The 26,557-nt window shown below is 50.3% G+C and overlaps 16 protein-coding genes across 16 annotated transcripts in view; 9 read left to right on the top strand and 7 right to left on the bottom strand.

The window, feature by feature from the left end:
• The window catches only part of ASF2 (Asf2p), a gene marked incomplete at both ends in the record, with an annotated part of 1,596 nt that extends 1,279 nt beyond the window's left edge, over nt 1–317 (top strand). Inside the window, one exon of the mRNA XM_022606741.1 lies at nt 1–317. This exon is cut by the window's left edge and continues 1,279 nt beyond it. Within this exon, the coding sequence (XP_022462183.1) occupies nt 1–317 (317 nt within the window).
• A 287-nt stretch (nt 318–604) lies between these two features.
• Nucleotides 605–1,507, top strand: GGC1 (Ggc1p; the record flags this gene model as incomplete). The annotated part of the gene is made up of 1 exon (XM_022606730.1): nt 605–1,507. One exon carries the CDS (start codon nt 605–607, stop codon nt 1,505–1,507), a length of 903 nt encoding a protein of 300 aa, XP_022462182.1.
• A 175-nt stretch (nt 1,508–1,682) lies between these two features.
• Nucleotides 1,683–2,252, top strand: MGT1 (methylated-DNA--protein-cysteine methyltransferase; the record flags this gene model as incomplete). The annotated part of the gene is made up of 1 exon (XM_022606719.1): nt 1,683–2,252. One exon carries the CDS (start codon nt 1,683–1,685, stop codon nt 2,250–2,252), a length of 570 nt encoding a protein of 189 aa, XP_022462181.1.
• Nucleotides 2,253–2,296: 44 nt separating this feature from the next.
• Nucleotides 2,297–3,049, bottom strand: MRPL11 (mitochondrial 54S ribosomal protein uL10m; the record flags this gene model as incomplete). Its single annotated transcript, XM_022606708.1, has 1 exon — nt 2,297–3,049. The coding sequence occupies one exon, from the start codon at nt 3,047–3,049 to the stop codon at nt 2,297–2,299; it is 753 nt and encodes a 250-aa protein (XP_022462180.1).
• Nucleotides 3,050–3,222: 173 nt separating this feature from the next.
• ACK1 (Ack1p) lies at nt 3,223–4,614 on the top strand (the record flags this gene model as incomplete). Its single annotated transcript, XM_022606697.1, has 1 exon — nt 3,223–4,614. The coding sequence occupies one exon, from the start codon at nt 3,223–3,225 to the stop codon at nt 4,612–4,614; it is 1,392 nt and encodes a 463-aa protein (XP_022462179.1).
• A 507-nt stretch (nt 4,615–5,121) lies between these two features.
• Nucleotides 5,122–6,105, top strand: HEM3 (hydroxymethylbilane synthase; the record flags this gene model as incomplete). Its single annotated transcript, XM_022606686.1, has 1 exon — nt 5,122–6,105. The coding sequence occupies one exon, from the start codon at nt 5,122–5,124 to the stop codon at nt 6,103–6,105; it is 984 nt and encodes a 327-aa protein (XP_022462178.1).
• Nucleotides 6,106–6,265: 160 nt separating this feature from the next.
• YCX1 (Ycx1p) lies at nt 6,266–8,191 on the bottom strand (the record flags this gene model as incomplete). Its single annotated transcript, XM_022606675.1, has 1 exon — nt 6,266–8,191. The coding sequence occupies one exon, from the start codon at nt 8,189–8,191 to the stop codon at nt 6,266–6,268; it is 1,926 nt and encodes a 641-aa protein (XP_022462177.1).
• Nucleotides 8,192–8,416: 225 nt separating this feature from the next.
• Nucleotides 8,417–9,811, bottom strand: GLE1 (nucleoporin GLE1; the record flags this gene model as incomplete). Its single annotated transcript, XM_022606663.1, has 1 exon — nt 8,417–9,811. The coding sequence occupies one exon, from the start codon at nt 9,809–9,811 to the stop codon at nt 8,417–8,419; it is 1,395 nt and encodes a 464-aa protein (XP_022462176.1).
• Nucleotides 9,812–10,260: 449 nt separating this feature from the next.
• Nucleotides 10,261–11,166, top strand: CWC2 (active spliceosome conformation promoter CWC2; the record flags this gene model as incomplete). The annotated part of the gene is made up of 1 exon (XM_022606652.1): nt 10,261–11,166. One exon carries the CDS (start codon nt 10,261–10,263, stop codon nt 11,164–11,166), a length of 906 nt encoding a protein of 301 aa, XP_022462175.1.
• A 528-nt stretch (nt 11,167–11,694) lies between these two features.
• Nucleotides 11,695–15,105, top strand: SWI1 (Swi1p; the record flags this gene model as incomplete). Its single annotated transcript, XM_022606641.1, has 1 exon — nt 11,695–15,105. The coding sequence occupies one exon, from the start codon at nt 11,695–11,697 to the stop codon at nt 15,103–15,105; it is 3,411 nt and encodes a 1,136-aa protein (XP_022462174.1).
• Nucleotides 15,106–15,182: 77 nt separating this feature from the next.
• Nucleotides 15,183–18,446, bottom strand: RAD1 (ssDNA endodeoxyribonuclease RAD1; the record flags this gene model as incomplete). The annotated part of the gene is made up of 1 exon (XM_022606630.1): nt 15,183–18,446. The coding sequence occupies one exon, from the start codon at nt 18,444–18,446 to the stop codon at nt 15,183–15,185; it is 3,264 nt and encodes a 1,087-aa protein (XP_022462173.1).
• A 251-nt stretch (nt 18,447–18,697) lies between these two features.
• MET12 (methylenetetrahydrofolate reductase (NAD(P)H) MET12) lies at nt 18,698–20,689 on the top strand (the record flags this gene model as incomplete). The annotated part of the gene is made up of 1 exon (XM_022606619.1): nt 18,698–20,689. One exon carries the CDS (start codon nt 18,698–18,700, stop codon nt 20,687–20,689), a length of 1,992 nt encoding a protein of 663 aa, XP_022462172.1.
• Nucleotides 20,690–20,796: 107 nt separating this feature from the next.
• RMI1 (Rmi1p) lies at nt 20,797–21,477 on the bottom strand (the record flags this gene model as incomplete). The annotated part of the gene is made up of 1 exon (XM_022606608.1): nt 20,797–21,477. The coding sequence occupies one exon, from the start codon at nt 21,475–21,477 to the stop codon at nt 20,797–20,799; it is 681 nt and encodes a 226-aa protein (XP_022462171.1).
• A 1,032-nt stretch (nt 21,478–22,509) lies between these two features.
• Nucleotides 22,510–23,775, top strand: SKS1 (putative serine/threonine protein kinase SKS1; the record flags this gene model as incomplete). Its single annotated transcript, XM_022606597.1, has 1 exon — nt 22,510–23,775. One exon carries the CDS (start codon nt 22,510–22,512, stop codon nt 23,773–23,775), a length of 1,266 nt encoding a protein of 421 aa, XP_022462170.1.
• A 314-nt stretch (nt 23,776–24,089) lies between these two features.
• On the bottom strand, nt 24,090–25,286 carry ERG10 (acetyl-CoA C-acetyltransferase; the record flags this gene model as incomplete). Its single annotated transcript, XM_022606586.1, has 1 exon — nt 24,090–25,286. One exon carries the CDS (start codon nt 25,284–25,286, stop codon nt 24,090–24,092), a length of 1,197 nt encoding a protein of 398 aa, XP_022462169.1.
• A 164-nt stretch (nt 25,287–25,450) lies between these two features.
• The window catches only part of SUV3 (ATP-dependent RNA helicase SUV3), a gene marked incomplete at both ends in the record, with an annotated part of 2,226 nt that continues 1,119 nt past the window's right edge, over nt 25,451–26,557 (bottom strand). The window contains one exon of the mRNA XM_022606575.1: nt 25,451–26,557. This exon is cut by the window's right edge and continues 1,119 nt beyond it. Within this exon, the coding sequence (XP_022462168.1) occupies nt 25,451–26,557 (1,107 nt within the window).

The raw sequence follows: 26,557 nt of genomic DNA, 5'->3' as shown, positions 1-26,557 counted from the left end.
TTTCTACAGTGCAGCCAGCGGTACCCACCGGAGTACAGTCATCATCACAACCTCCAGTGAAATTTGCATCGGCTTCTACAGTACAACCACCGGTACATTCCAGGGTACAGTCATCATCACAACTTGCATCGCAGCCAGCACCAGCCTCTACACTACAAACAGCAGAGAAGTCTGCATCGTTGCCAGCATCGCAGCCTCCAGTACAGCCAGCATCGGCCTCTACACTGCAATCGACCGCGCAACAATATCTCCCCACGCTTCGTAATCTGATACAACCATGGCCGCCGCGACCACAGAACCAGGACAAGCACCAATGAACCCATGGGCACCGCCATGGAGACCACCGGTACCAGTGCCAGGGCCAGGACCTCGTCCTCCGCTGCCAGAGGGTACCACAGAGGCATGGGCGGTGTCTGGGCGTCGCGTGATCTGTGGAAAATTTTCAGAGTCATCGACGACTGGAAGGGTCCCAGGTCACTCTCGAGCAAGACTCGTGAATTGAACCAGATCTGCCGCCTCTGATCCGTCAATTGCATCTGAAAGCACCCACCGCGTTCTCGAGGTAATAGTTTCACTATAGAAAGAAACTGCATATTGCTCTGAGATGTCACAGAACGATAAGAAACAGTCCGGCCGTGCTCGCCTTCTTGGGTCCGCCTCCGCTGGGATTCTCGAGATCGGTGTGTTCCACCCGGTGGACACGATCTCGAAGAGACTCATGTCAAACCACACGCAGGTGGCCAGCTTGCACGAGCTGAACACTGTGATCTTTAAAGGTGCCGCTGCGGAACCTCTTGGGGCTCGTTTCCTATCGTTGTTCCCCGGGCTGGGCTACGCTGCTTGCTACAAAGTGTTGCAGCGTGTGTACAAGTACGGTGGGCAGCCCTTTGCCAACGAGTTCTTGAACAAACACTTCAAAAAGGACTTCGACTCTGCCTTTGGGACGAAGACCGGGAAGGCGATGCGGTCCGCTGCCGCTGGTTCGATGATCGGGATCGGTGAGATCGTGCTCCTGCCTCTGGATGTGCTCAAGATCAAGAGGCAGACAAACCCGGAGTCCTTCAAGGGCCGTGGGTTCGTCCGGATCCTGCGTGACGAGGGGTTGCTCAACTTGTACCGTGGGTGGGGGTGGACCGCTGCGCGGAACGCGCCCGGGTCCTTCGCGCTCTTCGGGGGGAACGCCTTCGCGAAGGAGTACCTCCTTGGGCTGTCCGACTACTCGCAGGCCACATGGTCGCAGAACTTCGTTTCATCGATCGTCGGGGCCTCCGCTTCTCTGATCGTGTCCGCGCCGCTAGACGTCATCAAGACACGGATCCAGAACAGAAACTTCGACAGTCCAGAGTCCGGCTTCAAGATTGTGCGCAACACGCTCAAGAACGAGGGAGTCACCGCTTTCTTTAAGGGACTCACGCCCAAACTGCTCACCACGGGGCCCAAACTCGTCTTCTCCTTCGCGCTCGCGCAGTCGCTCATCCCCAAGTTCGACGCCCTGCTGTCCAAGTGATCCCCGTGCGTGTACATACTACTACTAGTACTATAGCAACTGTGTAATATCCAGGCTGACTAATCCAGGGTCCCGCCTGGGACGTTCCTGTAATTATAATATAATCAGCTCCTGCTTATCAAAGAGCCTCGAGCCCGAGCCCTCGAGACTTCTGTGACAGTACTCTCCCGCAAGTATGACTGTTGCCAAGGGGGACACGTTCCGTTACTTCTTTGTGAGGGGCCGCATTACCTCTGCGGTCGCTGCTTCTCGCAAGTCCGACGGTAAGCTCGTGTACGCTGCTTTGGGGGACGACGAATCTCAACTGCTCCAGCACTTGCACGAGGACTTCAAGAAGCTGTACAGGAGGCTGGACCGTGCGTTCGAGCTCACCGAGGCTGAAGATGGTGAAGATGCGGGAAGTGGGGTGCTCACGGAGCAGTACAAGCAGTGGCTCGACGGGACCGCATGGCCAGCTATCAGGCACGACCTGATCTTCGGGACTCCGTTCCAACACACGGTATGGGCGCAGATGCTCAAGTTGCACCGCGGGCAGACCACTACGTACAGTGCCCTAGCGAAGGGGATCGGCAGACCGACCGCGTCCAGGGCTGTCGCGAGCGCTTGTAAGGCCAACGAGATCGCACTTATCGTGCCCTGCCACATGGTGCTTAACAGTAAGCTGGGTATCTCCGGTTACAAGTGGGGAGGGCCCGTTTTGAAGCGGAAGCTCATCGCAAGGGAGACCCAGCCGCATGGTATGTAAGATTGACGTTATGTGTATATACAAGTGTCCCGGCCCGGCACGGGTTATGGTTCCGTCGTCTTGTCCTTTGAAGCTGTCTCGTGCGCCCTCAGCGTCATGTACAGTGCGCTCGAAGGTTGTTGCAACGTCTGCACGAGCCCCACGCCGGACAGTTGGTTCAGTACTTGCACGAGTTGCGCGTGGAGTTGTTCCCGCGAGGGCAATGTGCTGAATTGTGCGACTCCTGCGCTATCCAGCACGCTTGTACCGTCCAACCGGGCCCCCACGACGAACAGTTTGTGGCCCGAGGCAGCGAACAGTCTCAGTAACTTCGCAACGGACTGCGGTGCCGCCGCAGCGGCATCGAAAGTGATCATCGCGGTCGGACCGAAGAGAAGGGGAAGCAGAGGGTGTCTTGCGATGAGTTCCCCGCGTGCTTCGGACCCCACAACGGGGGAACAAGGGTCCTCACGCCGCGAGTTCCGCAGGTACACCTCGAGCAAAGCGTTGCGTACTTTCGTCAGTTGCCCACCAAGCTGTGCGATCTGGTCTCGGAAGTAGTGGTCCTCGGACTTTAACAGGTTATTGTAGTGAACGAAGAGCACGAGCGGGCTCCCCTCAAGCAGAGACCGGTACAGGTCGATCAAGTACGTCTTACGGGAGTCCAACGGCTTCACGGTCAGCCGCTGCTGCGGTGTCCCCTTCGCTGTACGCCGTGCGGGCGGTGCACGGTACTGGCCCTGCGCCGTCTGCAACGCTCTCTGTGCTGTGAACTGCGGCACGGGCCTACCCCCCAGAGCAATAACACTTCGCAACATCCCTATAACGTACTCAACTCGACGACTCGACGCACTAGACGAAGATGTAACCTTGCCATAAGTGCAGTCAGAAGTTCATTATATATTAACAATTGAACTGAAATATCACCGACTTTGAGAGTGCAGGTTCAAGCGGGAGATCCAGCGACTTACTGACTGCGTGCCAGGCGAGGATGGTCGACACGCGGTACACTTCACACTTGAACGCATTCCCACCGGTGCAATTGCCCTCGCCGCTTACTGGGATGGAGATGGAGACCGGGGAGCAAAGACAGCCACAAGCGCATCGGGCACCGTATCCGGTCCAGGACGTGCTGGATGAGTTGCCGCCCGCGCTGAGCAACGTACACTTGACAGAGAGTGAGCAATTGCGGGACTCACGGGACCCACGGGACCCGCTCGCTGGGTACTCGCCGCAGGGGAGACGATTCCACGAGTCCTACGCACAAGCCGTAGCGGATGCGCCGCAGTTCACCCCCCAGGTACAATTACACTGGTGCAAGACACTGCTCGAACTGTCGCAGGACGCAGAGTTCATACGGGAGTACACGATCAACGGCGAGAAGCTGCCGCAGCGGATCGCGGACTCGAAGACCGCGTCTCGGAACCAGAAGATCATGCTGGAGCATGCATTGAAAGTACTAAGTAAGCTCATCAAGCTGCGGCACGCCCCAGCGTTCTACCTCATGGGAGGATTGTACTCGCACAAAGTTGAGGGTCTCTCGAGGTTCCAGTTCATAGAGCGGGACGACGCAAGGGCGCTGAGTTGCTACGAACGGGGTGCGCGACTCGGCCACGGACCCTCCTGTTACCGTGCTGGGCTCAGCTTCGAGTTCGGCAGGGGCACCCCCGTGGACACAGACGCTGCGGCGAGATTCTACCGAATGGGTGCCGGGGCCAGCGACGTCGATTGCATGTACCGACTCGCTAGCCTTTTCGTTGAGAAACAGATCTCTGAGGGTATTGAATGGTACCTCCGAGCTGCGGCGCAGGGGTCCCCGCACGCGTGCTTTGAGCTGGGCAAGATCTACGAGTTCTCCGCTCTAACACCAGCTTTACAGCAACGGTTACAACAGGCGTTCCCCGGGGAGTCATTCCCACAGACGACACGAGCACTCCAGTACTACTACAAATGTGCACACGAGCACGGTTACTCTCTTGCGCAGTGGAAACTGGGCCACTGCTACGAGTTCGGCGAGTTGGGACTCCCCGTCCACGCGAAGAAGTCTCTCGCATGGTACTACGCTAGTGTTTCGGGGGGGAAGTCTGCAGGGACCACCGCGAACGCGATGGGCATGTTGGGACTCGCAGGGTGGTACTTCACCGGAGTCCCCGGCGTACTACAGCCAAACTGGCAAGAGGCGTGCAAGTGGGTCTCCCAGTGTGCTGCACACACAGAGGGGAAACTCGCACGCGCGGATTACATTCTGGGCCAGTTCTACGACTCTGGCGTCGGTTGCCCGAGGGACCACCACACAGCACAAATACACTACAAGAGAGCACTCGCGCACGGGTTCCACCGCGCCGCAGCACACATCGACAACACGGAAGGTGCCGGTGCCTAATTAATCATCATCATCGAGGTGGGGGGGGTCTACTCCCACGGCTCCAAGACGGGCCGACCGCCCGCAGAACTCAATTACTCATCGTGTTGACGATCAACGCCGCGGAGGCGATGCCCTGCAGAGAGCAGGCCCTCATCGCCTCGTTCAGCGAACGGGTCTCGTCGTCGTCGTTTCCGCTGCGAATGAAACGAAGAGGAAAAAATGACGCTCTGGAAAATTTTTTCAGTCCTGAAGAGCTGTTGGTGTCTGGCTCTTCTATCAGATGACGCAGAGAAGCTGTTTATACAATCCATCGGTGAGGTTGCCTTGTGCCGTTTGGGTTTGGGTTTGGGTTGCGTTTACGTCTGGGTTTCCCGTTTTCTCATCTTATTTTTTTGGTTGTTCGTGGATGCGTTATACGGGCTGCTGAATAGAAACGTTTAAACATACAAGGGAGAGATACTTTGTCTAGTGGTTACCTGCTGCTGATACTACTGGTGCTGAAGGCGATACACACGGTACGCAAGCATGACACACGAAACTGTGAGGATCGGTGGACGGCGGTCGAAGCTCGCCGTGGTGCAGAGCGAGAAGGTGAAGCAGCTGATCGAGGCTGCGTTCCAGCAGTATACGTGCTCGATAACGACGACGCAGACGCTCGGCGACCAAGTGCAGTTCAAGCCGCTGTACTCGTTCGGCGGTAAAGCTCTGTGGACGAAAGAGCTCGAAGATTTGCTCTACGATGAGCGCGCGGACGTGCGGCTCGACTGCATCGTGCACTCGCTCAAGGATATGCCCACGCTGTTGCCCGATGGGTTCGAGCTTGGTGGGGTCACAAAGCGCGTGGACCCATCAGACTGCCTAGTCATGCCCCGGGATTCGCTGTTTAGAAGACTGGAGGATTTGCCCGCCGGGTCGATCGTGGGGACATCCTCCGTGCGCCGCACTGCACAACTGAAAAGACACTTCCCTCACCTCAGGTACGAGTCAGTGAGGGGCAATATACACACTCGTATTGCAAAAGTGGACGACCCGGACTCGCCCTACGCGTGCATCATCCTCGCGACGGCAGGGCTCGTCAGGATGGGGCTCGAGTCCCGCATCACGCAGCGGTTCGACCACTCGGTCATGTACCACGCGGTGGGGCAGGGGGCACTGGGGATAGAAGTCAGGGCTGGGGACGAGCGCATGCTGCGCATCCTCAGTGAGGTCTCGGACCTCGAGACTACGGTGTGCTGCCTTGCGGAGCGCGCGCTCATGCGTACCCTCGAAGGTGGTTGCTCCGTCCCCATCGGGTGCACCTCCTCCTACGATATCGAGCGTGGCCTGCTCAAATTGAGCGCGATCGTCATCGACGTCGAGGGCAAGAACTTCGTAGAGGAGTCCCTAGAGCAACACATCGAAAACACAAGAGGGGACGCAATGGCATGTGGGAAGAGACTCGCAGAGATAATGATTGAACAAGGCGCCAAACAGATCCTGGACGAGATCAACCTCACAAGACTCACATAGGTACCATTACTACTCATCACACCACACACAAAATACCATACCCAACCTCCCATGCATAGTTGTAAATAATGTAGTTTTATGATATTCGCTCCCGTCTAATGAATGTATTTATTGTATCGAGTTGGCACACCATATTTATATATACGTTGTAAAGTCGAATTCACAAACACCCAAGGTACACGTTCGCACAAGTGACGCCAGTGTAAACTGTGAACAGTACAGCACTCACTTTCCAATCGATAACCCACCCGTTAAGCGGGACCACCACGAGAAACACAAGCAGCGAGCAAAGAACTCCAAGAGATGTCACTTTCAGGGACGCATCCACCGCGATGTCAATGCGCTGCCAGTTTTCCCGTGCCATCAGAACAAGCCCGTCTACACCGACTCCAAATAACAGGGACAACAGTGGGCTCCCAAAGCAAGCCCCCAACGCGATCTCAACGACACCGATCTTGACGAACGTCAGATTCGCTACAAGATCGCCGATCGAACCCCCCCAGGCAAACACCGTTGCACCAAGGATACTCTCCCGGATACTAAATTCACGGGACCACAGACGAAGGATCCCCACAACGGCACGGACCGTCGCTGAGATCAAACTGACCGAAGTGGCAAACTCGTAAGCGCACACCATTCGGTACGGCGCACCGCGATTCACCAAACAAACGCAAAGCGTGGCAAACATAAACAAACAAACACCCCAGTTCAACACAACACTCTCAATAACGAGACACCACGCGACAAGCGGCGATACGCATGCTTGTATACCTGTCAAAAAAGTGCCGGTCCGACTTCCCTGACCACTGGACGGTATCAACATACCCAACACGATAGACACGGGCGCAGTGATCACTATCAACAAGTACTCCCACGCTGAACTTGTGCTCTCAGAGACAGCGTACAAGCATCGTAACATCTCAGGCACATAATACGCGTTGCGCGCGGTACTCTTACTCTCCACACAACCGACAACAGACGAAAGAGACGTATATGGACCTGTGGTCACCGGGGAGAATAACCTGGGGGCAGACTGAACACTCACTACCTCGCTCATGACCCCTGATGGACCAAATGTGGGCAACCTTTCAAAACTGATCGACTGTCTTGATACGGCTGTTGGGAACCGCATCGCCCCCGTTGCCGTGGTGCCCTCATCTTGCAAAGACGAGGACCTTTGCAGGGCCCCATATTTAGATGAGGGTCGACTCATTTCCTCGTCGCCTTCATAATCATCCTCGAACAGTTGTTCGTTTCTCCAAATATCAAGATATCCGGCTAATGTCATTTTGGTCCACCCGTTACGATAATTGGCAAGCATACACTCTCGTATCCCGTCTCTTATGAGCAAACGTCTGGACAGTTCGCCCTCGTCAAACCTCATTATATTATCTGTCACTGGCAAGGCTGCGACAGAATCTGTCGGTGTCGCCTCTGCTGCCCTAGTGTGGGTCCCCACAGTACTGCAATCCTTGTAGTATAAGACCAAGTAAGCCATATACGTCAGGTACAGACCAATGAAAAACAAGCAGTTCATTCTCGTCAACGCTCCGTTGCAAAGGATTGTCCCCATAAACATTAGAATCATGATTGTGAACATGATGAGGTCATGAACGTAGTTGGCTCTGTCACAGGCGAGACCACGATATCTCAAAATAGATTCCTCCTCTTCACAACCGGACAATGTGAAATGGATAGGGTGAATCATCCCCATAAGACCAATCACCACGGTGAGGAGGAAAAGAACCCCGCCTAACAACTCACCCAGAGCCAGGAGCGGTACCCCCAAACTCATAGACTGGTATGTCGTCGTTATCTCTGGAATATCGTTTCCGAGTGACAACAGTGTCAAGCCAGCAACCCTATCCGACACATGAAGAATCTCGTTCGATATGACTGACAATGATGGTGTCAAAAAATCGGAAGTTATCAGCCCGAGAGTGACGAAACTGACCAAAAGTACCAATGGGCGTGTGAACCATTGGTGCCAGGTACACTGAGACCCTGAAATGAAGAAATGCACCATTGAACTGACATTAATCGCATAAAAACACACAACTGCCCATCGTCTCAAAACACAGTTCATTGAAGCAAATAAGCACTATGCTAAAGCAATGCTGTGGTAAGCAGAACAACAAGAGAAAGAGAAAGATTCAGCGAAGCTTTTCCCAACTCATCGCTTTTTTGTTTAATATCTTATCAATCAACCATAAAAAGAGGCACTGACTGATAAAGTATGCACACCCTTAAAAAAGAGAAAAGTTACGATATCAGTAGTGACGTTAAAGTGTCACAAAATAGCGCTTCCAGCTCACTGATCCATGGGTTGGAACTGCTTTATGGTACGGTTCTGCACGTAATCCTCGTAAAGAATCCTGAGTCTGGCAGCACCGACAAATTTGTGTTCGTTCACGGACTGTGTCAGCGCGTCTCCTACTAGTCGCAGCAGTTTATCCGCTTGATTCCCGAATGTACCCAAGAATTCAAAGGCGCAAGAGTCCCACCAGGCACCTAGTAAGATAAAATGTGTATTTGTTAGGGATGCCGTTGGTAAGTTTGCCATTCTGGCCACGATTTGCCAAGAGGCCACGACAGACCATTTCTCGTTGACGGGCTGCTGGTTGCTCTCTGGTAACATTGTAATGGCTGCGAACAGTGTCATCATGCCTGCCATTCTTTCGTCGTAGGACGTATCGCTCTCCCACTTGTCGTCGGATTTCCTTTTCCAACCCATGCTCGATCTGCCCTTTTCCGTCTCGATGGCACAGGTGTACCCAATCACATATGGGCACTTCTTGACGAACCTTGCCATCAACAGTTCGCCCAGTTCAGGGAACTGTTGGAGCAGGAAGCATGATAACTTGGCAAGTGGTGTCGCTGACTCCGGTTTTACGCGCACTTCAGTTTCAGCTTGATGCACAATAGCCTTTGCACAGAAGTTAAGAATCCATGGGTATATCAGTGGGTTTGGAGCGGCCTTGCATTGTCCTATCAGATTGTTCAGTTCGTTCTTAATAGCCGTCAGTTGTTGCAACGAGTTTGTCAATTGACCAAATTTCGGGTTGATCTTTCTCTTATGTTGAGACAAAAGACTTTTTATGTCCTTGGGCAATGCCTTAGCAGGCTCAGCGATTGTCTGTTTGATTTCGACCACTTTATTCTTGTAGTGCCAGAACGTTTCCTCAATCTTTGTACGACTGGTGACGTACTTACCTTGGGAGGCCTCTCTCTTGGCCGATTCAATCTTCAGCTGCTCTTGCCGTTTCCTTTCCTCTCTTTCCTCTTCTTCTTGTCTTTTACGCGACTTAGCCGCCTCTCGTTCTCGCCTCTCGCGTTCTTCCCGTTCCCGTTTCTCCCTCAGTTCACGCTCGGCTTTGAGCCTCTCCTCCTCCCTCTTGCGTGCTATTTCCAATTGACGCTTCTCCTCTGTTATAACAGCTACTTGATTCTCATTAGCGGATCTTATGCGAGCCAACTTATCCTTGAACACACCTTGCAAGTCTGATAGTGCAATGATAGGGAGTACGGGCATCGGATTGTCCAACTCGTCCCTATCACTGCTGAAATTCTCATCGTCAGAAAGCTTGTAAGCAGGTTCCTCTAATGGACCACGGGGTAATCTCACCTTCACCGGTTCGTTCAGCGAGAAGGGAAACTTGGACCCAATATCCAATTTGAGTAGCAGATTCTCCAATTGCGGGTTCATTTGGATCTCATCGCGACGGGCCTCTTCACCCTCCACCTCTAGCTCCTGCCCAATATTAGTGGCCCTATCGGAGACTCTACAACAGGTACACTCACTTTGGGAGAGACAAACTCGGATGACAATTCAGAAGAGGCAGACGACACGATCGATTCAAAATCGGAATCCCCAGGACAAGGCTCGTTGTCTGAATACAGCACATCTTCCAGCGAAAAGATCATCACAACACAATTGATCCAGTCCCGCTCAGCAAGAACACTAGGTTATCAGCAGGAATTGACGATACAGGTACACCAAACAGATCTGTCCTTCAATAGAGCCAGCGGTGCCAACATTCGATAATTTTTCACTTTGTAGAATTCGAAGTGCTCATCACACATAAAGCTGCGGATGTTCAACTGGAACCTCCAACCGCCGATACGACACTGTAATTTCCAAGTCGTGAATCAACCATGGCTGTATATCAATGGAGAGACCGGCGCGCGAGACGGCAAGTGAAAGAGGAGGAGTTGCCCTCCGGGTTGCCGCCGCAGAGCGGTGTGACGTTCAACGTATGGTACAACAAGTGGTCCCATGGGGACTCGTCTCGAGGCTCGCAGCGGTTTGTGAGCCCCTTCAGGCTGGACCCGGCGCGGGACAGTGGACGCACGCGGTCTTCAGGGGATGTTGACGCGCAGTTTTGCCTGTTCTTTGCTCGAGGGTGTTGCGTTTTGGGTCCGCAGTGCACGTACTTGCACCACATACCGGAGGACGGTGCAGAGGGCCCCCGTATGCCCGTGAGGGACTGCTTTGGCAGGGAGAAGTTTTCTCAGTACAGGGATGACATGGGTGGTGTTGGGTCCTTCAATAACGCCAACCGTACTTTGTACATTGGTGGGATTGCCGGTGCACTGAACGATAAACCGCTGAAACCGTTGCAGATTGAAAGCCGGCTGCGATACTTGTTCAATAAGCTGGGAGCCCTAGACAGGATCCGGTACGTGGAAGCCAAGAACTGTGCATTCGTCACGTTTAAGAGCACTGCGAACGCGGAGTTTGCTAAGGAGGCTATGACGAACCAGACACTGCTCGTTCCTACAGACAAAGAGTACCCACAGCGACTGGAGGGTTCCGGGCTGCTTGTCAAATGGTCGCACGAGGACCCTGACCCAGAGGCCCGTGCTCGTGCTCAGAAACAGACGCACTCGAACTCGTTGCAACTGATGAACCGTATCTTGCAGGACCATGCCCAGGGGAATGACACAACGGCCACCAAAGTAAGACCCAGAGATGCAGACGCAGACGGAGACACGGCAACGCACAAACGACAGAAGCTCGTCGAGTACAGCTCGTCGTCCGACGACTCTGACGGCGCCTGAGCGATCGACCGGCGCTACCACACCGCACACAGCGTCACGTGCTCCGATATTTTTTACTGCAAAACACAACAGAAAAAAAACGGCGAAAATTCTACGTCAATTTTCTAGCTTACTGAGACACGAAGTGACTGACAACCTTTGCCGAAGGCATCTTCGCTGAGCTGTGCCAACTGTGTTGAAAGGTTGTGTGTGCGTGTGCAGGGGGGTTAAATAGACGCTGGATACATTTTCTGGCTTTCGGTGATTTGCGATGGCGGAAGAAATGAACTTTTTCAATATCTTCAACTCGACGCAGAACGATAACGGCGCCGGGAACCTTGGAGGGGACATCGGATCCAGCGAGATGAGCCAGAACAACGATTTCAACAATCTTTTCGAGGAGAAACCGTTTGTCGGAGATTCTGGCAACGCTGATGTCCTCTCTGCGCCGAATACGCGCAATATCAGCAGCAATGCGAGTAATAATACTAATAATAATAGTAACAGTTTGTTTCGAATCAATCTCCTGCAGCGGGCTTCCCACCTGCGATGAGCCCAATGGAGATGGGGCACTCGACAGGCGGGGGCAGTTTGTCCCCACAGGCTATTTTAGCTCGAAATTCAATGTTAAAATCCGGTGGGATGCCGATGGGTAACGACCCCGTCAGACCTAGGTCCAGTCACACGCCTGTGAACCCAGAGACGCCGCAACATATACTTATGATGAATAACGGGAATGGCTCGAATAACACCAGTAATAACATTCAACCGCAGCAGATCATGTCGAACCACGGATCCCCATTCATGCAGGAACCGCAGCAACTGCATAGAAATGCGTACAGCGCTGGGCCAGGGAATAATATGCAGATGCCGACGGGTAATGTTTCCGCAGGAGCACCCAATAATGTCTATGGCGACAGAGGCACCATGTTCAACCCTTTGCAACAGCAGCAGCAACAGCAGCAAAGATTTCAACAGCTACAGCAGCAACAGCAGCAACAGCAGCAACAGCAGCAACGACAACAGCAGACAGAAGGCTACACCACAGTCGGTCAAATCCCGCTTTCGAACGTGCGTGGCTCTCAGCCACCGCAGATGGGACCTGGTATACCCCCAAACCAACAGATGATGGGAACACAACCAACCCAGCAACAGTTCAGGCAGCAGCAACAGCAACAGCAACAGCAACAGCAACAGCAACAGCAACAGCAACAGCAACAGCAACAGCAACAGCAACAACAGCAACAACCAAGACGTATTTTACAAAACTTGAACCCAGTGTTACAAAAAAGAATATCTAATGAACTGAATAACAAACAATACGAACTGTTCATGAAATCGTTGATAGAACACTGTAAGAGAATGAACATGCCCTTACAGGCTTTACCAGAAATACAGGGCCAAAAAGTGAACCTTTTTCTAATACATATCATGGTGCAGAAATTGGGAGGCAGCGAACAGGTAACTGCTAACAATATGTGGGGGGAAATTGGTCAAAAAATACAAATTAGAGACTTCAAGGAGTTGGAAATCATTTACTACAGGTACTTGCTCCCCTACGAAAGGTATATGGTTTCGCCAGATGGGATAAAGGAAACTCAGGCGAAAAAAATATTTCTGCAGCAGTTTCTACAAGAGCTTCTGAATAAACTGAAGAACCCACCTCAACAGTTTGTGAATAACAACCCCAATGTGTTACAAAGACCACCTAGCGCCAATATGATGAATCAACCTACCCCGAACCCAATAGGTGCCCCCATGGGAATGAATCCCGTCCCTCAGAATGTAATGGTACCTCAAGGAAATTCCAATAACATAATCAGAGATGACATTCCTGGTGTATCGCCGGCCCAAACTGCAGAGAAAGCTCCAAAGAAGAAAGCACCAAAGAAAACTCGCAAGCCAAGACAGAAGAAAAAAACTAAGAAGGAGCTGGAACAGGAGAGAAAACAGAAGGAAGAATTTGAAAAGCAGCAAAGGCTGATATTGGAGGAGCAACATAGGCAACAAAAACTGCTGATGGAAAAGAAGAGACAAGATGTATACCAGCAGGAATTGGCCAAATTGCCTAAAGTTTACAAAAGAACTGCCATAAAAAACTACAAAAGCTTGAAGAGACCCATCGAAAATGTTAATGGGTATGACATATCCTACATATCTCAGGTTGGTGAGAAAATTGACGCCAACAGACCCATTTTCCTCTTTGCACCTGAACTGGGGACAATAAACTTACATGCTTTATCAATGTCGCTCGAATCAAACCACTTGGGTGAAGTGAACGCTGCTTTGAATACGCTTCTTGTCACCAGTGCTGATAACGGGCTCGATATTTCGTTAAACTTATACTTTGGGTTACTAAACGTGCTTTGCAAATTGGGTATAAACTTGTTGAACACCTTGGTCAATGAAAGCGGGAAGACAAACCTGGAATTGAGAACGACAAATTTGAACTTTACACAAAATTACTGCGACGAATACGATGTAGAGTCCTTTATTGACAACACAAAAGTGGCATACACAAGGAATGAAAGAGTGATGGATGAAGTTTTTGAACGATACACCAAAAAAATGGAGACCGGGGGCGACGCATTTTCAAAGCATAAGACCATACTAGTTGATTCATTAACCGGGGTCGACACTAACCAGATGCATTTCACTAGTGCACCTATAGATTCAATTCCTCTTAAGGTGGATGAGAGCTCGTGCGATGAAGTAGACGGTTTAATGGAACCTCACAACGATAGTTCCATCGGACGAGTCAAAAAGTGGACTTTACTACCGAAACAAATGAAATATCAAAAAGATATTTCACAAGGCTACGAACTGGACATTCCATCTTATATGGACTCTTTGAAAAGGGTGACTGAAGAGGTTGACACGCCATTTAGCAAAGTGTGCACGCGAGGGGCTGAGGATACCCGCGTCATGATAGCTGACCAGCTATCCACCATTTCCATGATAATCCGGAACCTATCGTTTTCTGACATCAACGCAACCTTGATGTGTAAGAGCCATTTTTTGAAAAGGTTTATCTCTGATTTGTTATGGGTACTGTTTTTGGACAGTAAGAAGTTAGTATTCACTAGAGTGGCTTTGAATTTGAAAAAGGACATCGTTATCACGCTAACAAATATATCCCACCATTGGAAAGTTGACTCGCATACAGATGCGTTCCTCATCCTTTTGCTAATATCGAGTTTTGGTGTATCGAAATCCGTTAATAAAGAACGCAAGGATGATGAAAAGGCGTTAGAGTTTGAATATTCAGAATATCCAATGAACTGGGGGAAATACCACTCGTTTGGTGTTGACACATTGGCAAAACTACTCTCTTTGGGCCACCCCAACAGAGACTTATTCAAGGCTGTGTTATTGAACAACTATGAAGATGACACGTCCTCCAGATATTGCGATGACATTAGCATTGTTAAGTCTTTGATAGAAGTTTATAAGGGCAGTGAGAAAAGACATTTACTGAACAATGTGGTATCATTTTTACTTTCTGTTATTCCCTTCCACCAGCTATCAGCACATCCGGAATACGTTGAACAAGCCTCCCCAATCATTGCCCAAACTTTGACTTCTCTTTTCCAAATAGTAAACTTTGTATCGGTTGACGGAACTGACAACCTTCCATTATCCTGGCTCAAGAATTTTGAAAATATCGGGTTGAATCTAAAGAAGCTGTACGAATTCTACCAAAACTTGGTGATACGGAAGAACTCAGAAAGTCCGTTGTATAAGCTGATAAGTTGTAATGCTGTTAAGTTGTTGAGATTGCTGATCAAAAAGAGTGCGGTAGATGCTCAGTCCTGTAAAGAGTTAATGACTGTGGCTTATCTACTCCCTAGCGAATCCGATTTCTTTGCCATCTTAACAAATCCCATCGTGGATATCGATTTTATTAATGAGATTGACATGTTCTACAAGGTAAGGAACGAAGTCTACAGTAAAATCTAGTTGTCTTCTCGGGCGTCCTGCAGTACAAAATGTTAATATATAATATGTTTTTTAATAGTAAAAAAACGGTGTAATATTTAAAGATTAAGAATGTCATCGTCGCTTTGGACGTTGTCATCTGCAGATTCTTGTTCAGACTGCTGGGCATTACTTATAACTTGTTGAACAAAATTTAACACCTTTTCTGCCAATAGCTGGTCTCCTGTAATATCAGTTAGCTCTTTCATGCTCAGTTTCTTCAACCGAGCAAACGTTTTCACCTTTTTCTTGAGGTTGAAATAATCGATATTGGAAACTCCAGGTACCTTTAATAGTTCCGTGAAATATACTTCTTCAGCCGTTTGCAGGGTGACTTTGTCTTTTTTGGCATTCTTCCTTAGATTAGTACCGTACTCAATTGCCGTTGTTGGATTCGGCTGTTCTCTTCCTAGTTTCAATTCTAGGATTATGTTCACACTTTGAAGGGGTGAAGAAGACCAAATGATTCTCAACCGGGGAAATTTCATGACCACTTTAGCAAGTTTTGACTGGATTTCTTCTTGCGACAGTTTGCTTGAGATAGGGTGTGTGGTAGATGCGTTTTGATTCCTGTAACTTCTTCCTTCTCCAAAGGGCTCCAAAGAAAAAGATTGGCTTCCATCAAACTCGATCAAAAGAGTTGGGTATTTATAAAATGCCTGCATTTTTTTACATTGAGAAACCAGTCTGTTGTTTTGAAGGGACCCGATTAAATCTGAAATTGACTTCCTTTCCAGACATATTTCTGGAGTGATAATGTAGTCACCAACGGATAACATGCAAGGTACAACACGTACACCATATCTGAAAAGCAGGCCGGGCAAAGACGCGTTGAATTCACGTGTGTCCACGACAACAACGTCTTGAGTATAGTTCTGGAAACCACGTTGGCCACCAGCATTTCTGGCGTTCCCTCTGTTGATTTTACTCAATTTTATCTTCCTTTCTGCCAGGTTTTTGAAATGCGAAATATCTTCCATCGTCTCATAATGATGCGCTATATTCGCATTTTCTCTAATCAACTTACTAAATGCATCCTTTTCCCTCTTGATTGCTGTCAAATGGTTTTGTTCTTCGACACTCTCACCATAGTACATGAAGTACACTTTACAAGGGTTATCGCTGCATGAAGCTCGATATAACTCAACACGTCTGATAAATGAGAGGTCCGGTTCAAATATAATAATATATGATGGCATCTGTTCTTGCAGCGACAGCTCATCATTCAAATTGGAGAATTTTTCTACAATGATCTGGTCTCCTCTGGGGATGTAAGAAAAACATGACTTTCTTTCCTCCCATAATTCGGACGTAAGCCCTGATTTTTGCGCATCTTGGAACACTTCTTCGTATGGAAGCAGCTGATCACTTTCTAGATCGTTCTCCGGTTTGACAACGAAGCTTTCCGGAGAGTACGGAATCAGCTCATCAAACTCGTCTTCCTCCGCTCCCTGTTCTGTAAGTTCCAGTTCTTTTCCAAGATCATAAGAATCTATAGCTCCCTCTATATCTTCCCCAGCACCAGCGTTCCGCAACCTCTCTACCGCAGCAACAAAAGAAGCCCCCCTTGTCCTTCTTCTTTTCGACGTTACTTCCTCCTTGGAGAAGGCGCTACTAACAGATAACTCCTGCTTGTTTACCTCAGATTCGGCTTTCCGCACTTCATTCACCGTGCGAGACTTCTCTTGTCTCATGTCCTTATAGTACTGTAACTTTTTCAACATTAACTTCCTAAATCCATCTTTCTTGTGGGCAAAGCTCAGTACTCTAGTCAGTTGTCTTACTGTTTCAGTGGAGGAACAAGCAATTAAAGTTGGACCCGTTATTTGTTTCCCTAATTTTTCGTGGGCGATATCGTCAATTATGTGTAGTAACTGATCCCATTTAGGCTGTTCTTCTAGTTGGTACTCGTCTTTATAAAATATTCTCTTTCTCGCGTGAGATATTACAAGTTGAGACTCCTCTGCTAATAACCAGGGCGATTCTGAGTATTTTCTTGAAATCGAGGGTTTATTAGCCTCCAAGCTCAATTGTATCTCCTCGTAAAAATCGACTGCATCTGCACTTACTATTTGTTTCAACAAATGTTTCAAAAATCTGATATCCTTGACGAGCTGTTTGGAGTCGTAAGATATTCTATGCCAATTGGGCAACATCACGGAGTCTATGGAGCGTAGCAGATTCACGTTCAAAACGTTGTCGATGTCCCACCATTCCAACGCTAGCTGCGGGTTCTTTCTATTCAATTCGGCCAGACATTTCTTTAGGCATTCCATCAGTCCGAACTGAATCTGGGACATCGAGTTTGTCAGCGACACTTTCACTTCAAAAACGTTACTTGATGTTGTAGGGTTGTTCAGACACGAGGATATCTCGACGCGGAACCTTGGCCAGAGCAAAACTTTTTGAAATCTCAGGTCTCTCATCCTTCTCAAGAGTGGTGAGAACTCCATCACAAAGGATTCTGGTGACTCTGAAAACCCCTTGATAAACCCCCACCTGTTCTGCGATCTGTATATCTCCAGTATGAAGGACTCGTTTGAGAAATCCTTCAAAGTCTCGACGTTGAGGACCACCATCCCTGTTACTTTATTCGGGTGTAAGATACCTGAGAGCAGGTCTACTATCAGAATACGAGACGTGACACTCAGTACTCCCACCGGACAGGTACAACTGCCGTCTCTTTCGACGCTAAGGGATTCCGAGGTGACTTGTGTGAACTGGCGACTGTAAACAGAGCTGTCCTCCTCGTCCTGCCCACCAACACCTTCTTCCAGTTCATCCAGCCAGGACAGCTCCTGTAATCCTTCTGCTATCTGCTGAGTGTCATTATCTGAAGCGTTCAGAACAATGACCAACGACCTTTTCAATTGGGAACCGACCTTCGTCGGCGTTCCAAGAATGTGCAGTAGGTTTGACAGAATAGCAGACATCCCAAGTCCTTTCCCCATAATCATCAGAGGGTCGTCCGTACTAAGACAATTTTGAATCATTTCGTACTGGAAGGGCAGGGAGAGTGCCAGCTGGATACTGACGGGTCGTATTTGCCCTCCTGCTACTGCTGCCGGTGCTCCACCACCCTCAGCAGCCATTTTCTCATTATCCGTATCAATTGGGATCAATGGATACAACGGAACATCATCATCGGACCGTGTATCTCCCATGTCAACATGAACATCATCGCCAAGGGCCTCTGGCCCCTCCGACAGTGGAGGTGGCGCTTGTGGGTCACCTAAGGGTCCAATTTCTTGCTGAGAAAACTCCTCTCTCAAAAGCTCATCGTCTGAGTCATCTTCCGCAACAAACAACCCTCCACCAGGCATCGTCCGCACTCCAGCAGCAGTTCATCGCTCTGTGACAGCCCACTGCCTCAGAGACCCTTTTGCTCATCGCTGAACAATTTCAATTTAAAGGAAAAATAAAATCACAATAAAACGACGACGACGACGACTAAGACGGCGAAGACCAGACCTGGCGAGATCTGAGTGGGCGATTCACGCGGTCCATTCAGTTTCAGACGGTGAACTCTGGTTGATACAGGGGAGTGCTTATTTTGCAGGAGTTTTAGCGTGTGATGTCTATCAAGAGACTGTACGATGAGAAAGCTGGGACGTCGATATCTCTGGAGTTCTTCCCGCCCAAGACCGAGTCCGGGAGGACCAATTTGCTCGAGCGTATTGGGCGGATGAGTGCGCTGGAGCCGACGTTTATCACTGTGACGTGGGGGGCTGGCGGTACCACTGCGGATAAGACGCTTGAGCTGGCTGCTGTGATTGCGAAGGCGCATCCGCACATCGCCGTGTGCATGCACCTCACTTGCACGAATATGGAACCGCACATTATCGATGCGGCGTTGGAACGGTGCAAAGAGAATGGGATTCGAAACATCTTGGCCCTGCGCGGGGACCCGCCGCTTGAGCTGAACCATGGCGACGCCTACGGCTATTTCAGACACGCTATAGACCTTGTACGGTACATCAAGCAGCGGCACGGCGACTACTTCTGCATTGGCGTTGCTGGGTACCCTGAGGGTCACTACAATGTGATGGACGAGGATGAACAGGACCCGGTACGCGACCTGGAGTACTTGAAGATGAAGATCGATGCCGGTGCGCAGTTTGTCATCACGCAGCTGTTCTACGACGTCGAGAAGTTTTTGGACTTTGAGAAGATGTTTAGAGATCAAGTGTCGCAGGAGGTTGCTGTGTTCCCAGGTCTGATGCCCATCAACTCGTTCATGCTATTTAATAGAGCCGCGAAGTTGTCCCACGCGGAGATCCCAAAACACATTCTAGATAGATTTCCGGAGGAAATTCAACTCGATGACGATCTGGTAAAGCAAGTCGGTGTACAAGTATTGATAGAAATTATAGACCAAATTTACGAAAGAACGGAGGGGAGGATTCGGTGTTTCCATTTGTACACGTTGAATCTGGAGAAGGCGATCGCCCAGATCGTATCGCAATCTCCGATTTTAGGACACCTGATAGAGGACAAGAGTGAAGGCGATATAAATTTGGAACAAGAGGGTGCCAATGATGGACTGGTACCAAAACCCGGTAATGATAACGCACCCATAGATACAGACAGAGATGTGATACTCGTAGACGACATCAACGATAACATGGACCTGGACAGTGATGTGCGCAAAAGGAGGAGACGATCCAGTGTACGATCTGCGGACGTCCTGATGAATAGAACCACTGTTGACAAGTACCAAACAGGGTCGTCGTTGGACACCAACGACAACAACATGCCCTCCAAAAAATTCTTAATCTCGATATCGAAGGGGTCCGGTACTTTGGGTCGTGATGCCACGTGGGATGAGTTCCCTAACGGCCGGTTTGGTGACTCCCGTTCTCCAGCGTACGGTGAAATCGACGGGTATGGTCCCACGTTGAAAGTAAGCAACAAAAAGGCGTATGAACTATGGGGCCAACCGCTGAGCATCAAAGATTTGAAGGACATTTTCATCAAGTATCTGGAGGGTTCTATAGACGCCCTGCCCTGGTATGACCAAGGATTATCACCGGAGACCGCTTTGATTCAGGAGGAGCTGATCATGCTTAATCTGCGAGGGTACCTAACTTTAGCGTCGCAACCTGCGACAAACGCATCGAGGAGTTCTGACAAGATATTCGGTTGGGGCCCACGTCAAGGTGTCGTGTACCAGAAGGCGTTTGTGGAGATGTTTGTTTATAAACCGCAGTGGGAAAACGTGTTGAAGCCGAAATTGGACCACTACGGCCGCCGTGTGGTCAGTTACTACGTTGGCGACGCTGCGAAGCATTTCGACACAAACCTGGACTTGGGGAGCTCCAATGTCGTCACGTGGGGTGTGTTCCCGAACAGCCAGATCATACAAACAACTCGCATCGAGGAGGAGTCCTTTAAGGCGTGGAGGGACGAGGCATTCAGCATATGGTCAGAATGGGCCAAACTTTTCCCTCGTAACACGCCGACGAACAGTTTTTTGAAACAGATACATTCTGACTACTGCTTAGTGTCCATAGTACATCACGAATTTATCGAACCGGACGAATTATGGGAAATACTGTTGGATTGACCACGTGTTTTTCTTTAGCATACATATTCCAAAGTATCTAGTAGTACGAAGAGCGACCCCCCCCCCTCCTCACTTCCGATTGTTTGCATGGTGAGGGGTTACACTAGCTATTGTATGGAGGTAAACTTCCTCTTCTTCTTGTTCCCCGCAGCGGAACAATTATCTCGGTTTAATTTGTACTCCAAGTAGTCTCTCATCTTTAAGTCATTGTTCTCATTCCAGACTCGATCGATACCTCCGAGGAACACCGCTTGTTCCTTTTGGAATAGGAACACGTCATTGTTGACTATTGTCCCCGGCTTCAAAATAAGCTTGGCGCCCAGAATCCACGAATTGTGGTGGAGTAGCGGCGTGCGGTTGATACCGAAGAACACCGCACCTGACTTGTCCTGTAGGGTGAACTTGAACACACTTTTATTGTTATTAGCACCTGCAGCAGTACCCAGGGCGGGGGCCCCCCTGCCCACGTCATCGTTGTCCAAGTCGACCTGCGTCACCACTGCTTGCCTGCGCGGGGTACTGCCCCCGCGCAGCGTGTCCACCCGCTGGTTACGTGGGTCCAGCTTCGCCCTTATCGCGTCCAACTGCGCCTGCTTCGGCTTCGACACGTTCTCAACAAGTAAGATCTGGAACAATAACTCGCGGTCGACTACGCGTTTCCCCTGAGTCGGCACCCATGGCTCGTTGCGCCACGCTCTCACTGCAGACAGTTCTCTGTCGCCCGAGGCAGCGCACGTGGAACAGTCGGCCGTAATGTCCTGACGAAAATTATCGAACGAAACGAGCATACCACGTACTATGACAGCGAGAGGGAAAGACTGAGAACCTGACAGGAAAAATAACTGGAGGAAGCGAGAACCGTTCAAGAAGTACTCCGATTAAGGAACGCGCGCTGCACACAGAGAGCGACGTCAGACAACAGCAACAACAGAAATAATCAGCTGAGAATCTGCTCCTTCTGTAGCTGTAATCTACTGCTCTCTTTTTATGCCTCTTTTGCGTGCAGCGTTTCCGCCTTGTTTCTCCGAGAACGGAACAACCACCGGAGAAAGTAACTGGTGTCTGGGTGCGGAACAACTCTGCGTCGCGGATAAAAAAGTTTCTCCGAACGGTGTTACGTAGGGCCCAGATGCAATCTGCGGAGAAAAGGCAGCAGCAGCGGGGGCGCTGCGGCTGCGTCTGGGGTCGGCTTTTATTGGATGTCCGAATATTTTTCGTTTCGCACTATTTGCTGTATCGTGCGTTCTATTGTCACGGGCTTGGAACAGTTATCGGAGCATGACACACGGACCACTGCACTCCTCTGGTAGTACGATGCGACTGCGCGAATGACGCGTGCGTTTTTTAAGATACTTATTATGGAATAAGCTGCCTCTGCGGCGGTTTCTGGGCCGGGAGGGGGTTGGCGCAGCGGCCCGTGCAGGAGCGCACGGTGCTGTTTTTCCGCGTCTTCCCCACAGAAACTGCCGCGGAGAGAGCGTGTTTTTGCGCCCCTTGCCGGTGGTTCGAGACCGCCCGGAAGAATTGTTGTTTTTCCGGCAGGTATGCACTGCGTGCGCGCGAGAACAGACAGCAGAAATGTGTGCCTTATCCTGTTGTTGGTGGCCAACGACGGGCTATTCCAACCTCCAGAACCGTCTGTTGTTTCAGAGGAAGAGCAGGTATATATAGCTACGTTCTTGACAGCTTCTCACAGGGGGGGGTTGACGTGTGGTTACAAATTGGCCCTTCCATTTCCTGTTACTTTGGAAGAATTCTCCTTCTTCTTCCAGCTTGCACGGTAACGTAAATTATATACATCTAGTGCGCGGTAGTGCATTATGTTGAGAAACTGCCAAATAAATGGGTTCAGGATCCTGAACCATGTTGGGTCAGGGGCGTACGGCCTGGTGCTGCACGTCGAGGAAATCGCCACGGGCAGACAACTCGCCATGAAGATTATTTTGAAGCGTACGCTTTCGAGTGTCGCGAAGCGGGGGACCAAAAGGAACGATCTAATGATGAACACGCTGCTGACGTACCTCCAGACACACGACAACGTGCTGAACTTCCCCTGCGTGGACCTGGACTCGATACACAACATCACAAACGAACAACTGGCAGATGTGCCTCACTACAGAGAGTTGCAACTGCACCTCAGGGTCAACACCCATCCAAACATCGTCACGATCCACCAGGTGTTGGAATCCCCTCTGGCGACTTGTATTGTCATGGATTACTACGAAAAGGATCTGTTTACGGCAATCGCGGAGGAGGGTCACTTCGCTAAGGACGGTCTGCTCATAAAGAAGGTCATGCTCCAGTTGTGCTCCGCGTTAGAGCACTGCTCCCGTGCGAACGTCTTCCACTGCGATCTCAAGCCAGAGAATATACTGCTCGACTCAAACGATAACGTCTACTTGTGCGATTTCGGACTCGCCACACACTCCGATATACTGGAACCAAACGTGTGTATTGGTTCCTCGTACTACATGGCCCCAGAGAGGATCTCTCAGGGGGACAGCTTCCTCATGTACCCAACACTAAAGGGTGACATCTGGTCTTTGGGGATTCTCCTGGTAAACCTCACGTGTATCAGAAACCCTTGGTCCAAAGCACATCATTTAGAGGACAAGACTTTTGCCCATTTCCTCAAAAACCAAAGTATCTTGCAGACGATACTACCCATATCCGATGAACTGCTCGTCTTGTTGAAAAAAGTGCTCAAGTTGAACCCGTTCGCGAGAATTGGACTAACACAGTTGAGGGAGGAGATTGGAGCTATCCGGTCCTTCACAAAAGAGGGTCCCCTAACGCGTTGTCGGGCCGTCCAGAAGAGGTCGACCATCCAAACAATTCAGAGTCCCCACCTAAGTGATATATTCAGCATCTACAGCGACGCACAAACGACCACGACGACATCTTGCGAGTCTGACACAGACAGTTTGCAGAAACAACCCACGGGCAACTATCTCCATGAACCCAGCGCGTACAATAGGGGCCCCAGTGACGTTGTGAGGAACAACCTGCTGCAATTCCAGCTGAACGTCTCAACGCAGCAGCGGATCCCGAATACGGTATCATACTGCAACAAATCACCCTTCTAATTGATCACGATACAAATAACGAATCACGCCGCATGTTTACGTCTCTAATCAGAGAGGTGGGGAACATCTTCCTCCTTTCTGCGACCCACTTTTATCGGGGGGAACTCACTTAATATATATATTCTACTTAATCTTTCAATATGTAATGATATAACTTCAAAACTTAATCCTTGCTAAAGTCCCGTCAGAAATGGAAACGTTTACTTTTTCAGCTATTGATATTGAGTATTTACTTATGTTATGTTATGTCATGTTACTGTTAGCGGAGACTAGCAAATCCTCCAGTGGCAAGAAGCCAATGCAGTGAATAAAGCTTACAATTTCTCGATAACGATGGAGGATGCACCACCACCACCGTTACAGATAGCAGCGACACCAAGCTTACCCTTCTCTTGAGTCAGAACGGACAACAATGTAACGATAATTCTTGCACCGGAACAACCTAGCGGATGGCCAAGGGCCACGGCACCACCATAAACGTTAACTTTGTCCTTGTTCAACTTCAAGATCTTTGGGTTTGCCACACCAACGACGGAGAAGGCTTCGTTGAACTCGTAGAAGTCAACATCGTCGACACTGCTCAACCCAGCGTGTTTCAAAGCCTTGGGGACAGCCAGACTTGGTGCCCATGTGAAGTCCGCTGGATGGTGAGCAGCCTCACCCCAGCCTCTGATGCGGGCCAAAGGTGTCAAGTTGTGTTCCTTCAATTTCGCCTCTGAGACCAAAATCAGCACAGCGGCACCGTCGTTGATTGGGGAGGAGTTCGCGGCGGTCAACGTCCCGTTGTCCTTCTGGAAGACGGTTCTGGCGGATCTCAGTCTTTCCGCGTTCAAACGGAAGGGCTCTTCGTCCTTGTCGACGATGGTGTCCGTCTTACCCCTGGTACCCTTGATGGTCACTGGCACGATCTCGGTCTTAAACTTCCCAGCGTTCTCGGCAGCCTGTGCCCTCTGGTACGACTCGATGGCGAACTCGTCCTGATCCTCACGCGTGATATCCCAGTCGCGGGCACACTTCTCCCCATGGACACCCATGGCCAACCCGTCGTAGGCGTCGTTCAACCCGTCTCTTTGAATCCCGTCCACGAGCGTCGCGTCACCAAACCGTGCACCGTTTCTTGCCGCGGGGGCGTAGTAAGGCACGTTCGACATGGATTCACACCCACCGGCAATGACAACGTCTGCGCACCCACACATGATCGACTGCGCACCCATAATCACGGCCTTCATACTCGAAGCACAGACTTTGTTCACGGTAGCGTCGACAATGTGGTTACCAACACCGGCCTGCAGGGCAACCTGTCTTGCGGGAGCCTGGCCCAGGTTGGCAGACATGACGTTCCCAAAGTAGATCTCGTCGAAGTCCTTCTCCCTGTTCAATTGAGGCACACGCTCCAGGGCACCTTGCAGCGCAATCGTACCCAATTCAACAGCCGTCTTCGACGACAGACACCCTTGGAAAGATCCCAATGGGGTTCTCGTGGCAGCAACAATGTAAACGTTCTGGGACATGTGTGATTGAATCGTAGCTCGTTGGGGTACTCTTAACACACAGAGATGTATCCAGCAACCAACGCAGAAGTAACAACTACCTTCACCTTTAAATACTCAACAGGTTGCAGATTTTTCACTTTCTCGGATTTAAACTGTAAACGATATCGCCGGTACATCATCGCTCACGCTCTGGAGTGCGCTTGGCGGCGCTGGTGAGTGCGCTGGTGAGTGCGTACCGGTCTTGGGATGCCCTGTAGGTACGGGCTCCTCTTGAGCCGGTCGAGTTTCTCGAAGACGATCAGTTCGCAGAAGTATTTGAGGTCCCGAGCGGACTCCGTGTCGACGAAGTACTGCGTGTAGCGGTTGGCCAGCCAGAAGTAGAGTGTGATCGTGTGGTAGAGCGCTTCGTACTGCTCCAATGTGGCGTCCTCGTCTGTGATCCCCTTGTAGTCCAGTAGATGGAACGGGAAGTCGTACGAGAGAAGCCCGCGGGTTCTGCGCTGCGCGATCGTCTCGCAGAACTGGATGAAAGCAGCCTTCACCAATGGGAGCAGTCTTTTCACAGGGGCAGTACTCAGGCGCAGCTTATCTGGGAAGGATATGTCCGGAATGTGCTCGAACAGCGCGATCGTTGCCAGTTTGTCCCCCAAATCCGACAACTTGAACACTTGGTCTCGCGATTTCGCCAGACGCGCGGCAAACTGTTCCAGCAGGTAGCCCAGTTTCGTGTTCGGCGGGTAGCGCACCATCAGTTGCGTGCATATCTCATCTGTCGGCCATATGATGGCGTTCTGCAGGGGCTCCACGGGGGACTCAATGCCCTCGCGAACGGACTTCAAAACAGCGTGCGTCCACCCAGTAATGTGACCTTGCGACCTCGAATTCCCGCCAGTGGAGCTCTGCTCTTTGAATCTCCCAGCACGCCCACCTATCTGCCTGATGTTCGAATTCGTCAACGGAATCATCTCGGAACCGTTGAACTTCTTGTCCGTCGTGAAGATCACCCTATCGATCGACAGGTTCAACCCCATCCCAATCGCATCTGAGGCAACCAAAATATCGTACTTGCCACTGTTAAACAGGTCCGCCTGCTGCACACGAGTCTCTGGGGGGAGCGACCCGTAAATAACAGCAACGCTGAACCCGGTCTCCCGCTCAATCTTCAACTTCAAGTCCAAGATCTTCTTCTTCGAGAAAGCAACTAGACAGTCCCCCTTTCTCAACTTACTCATTTGACCCAGTATCGGCTGGCTCTCGACGGTCAAGTCCCCAAGCCGCTCGTACTTGTT

This window comes from Huiozyma naganishii, chromosome 1, assembly GCF_000348985.1.
Source record: "Huiozyma naganishii CBS 8797 chromosome 1, complete genome".
In the NCBI taxonomy this organism is placed as follows: Eukaryota; Fungi; Ascomycota; class Saccharomycetes; order Saccharomycetales; family Saccharomycetaceae; genus Huiozyma; species Huiozyma naganishii.
This window is presented reverse-complemented; position numbering and strand designations above follow the sequence as displayed.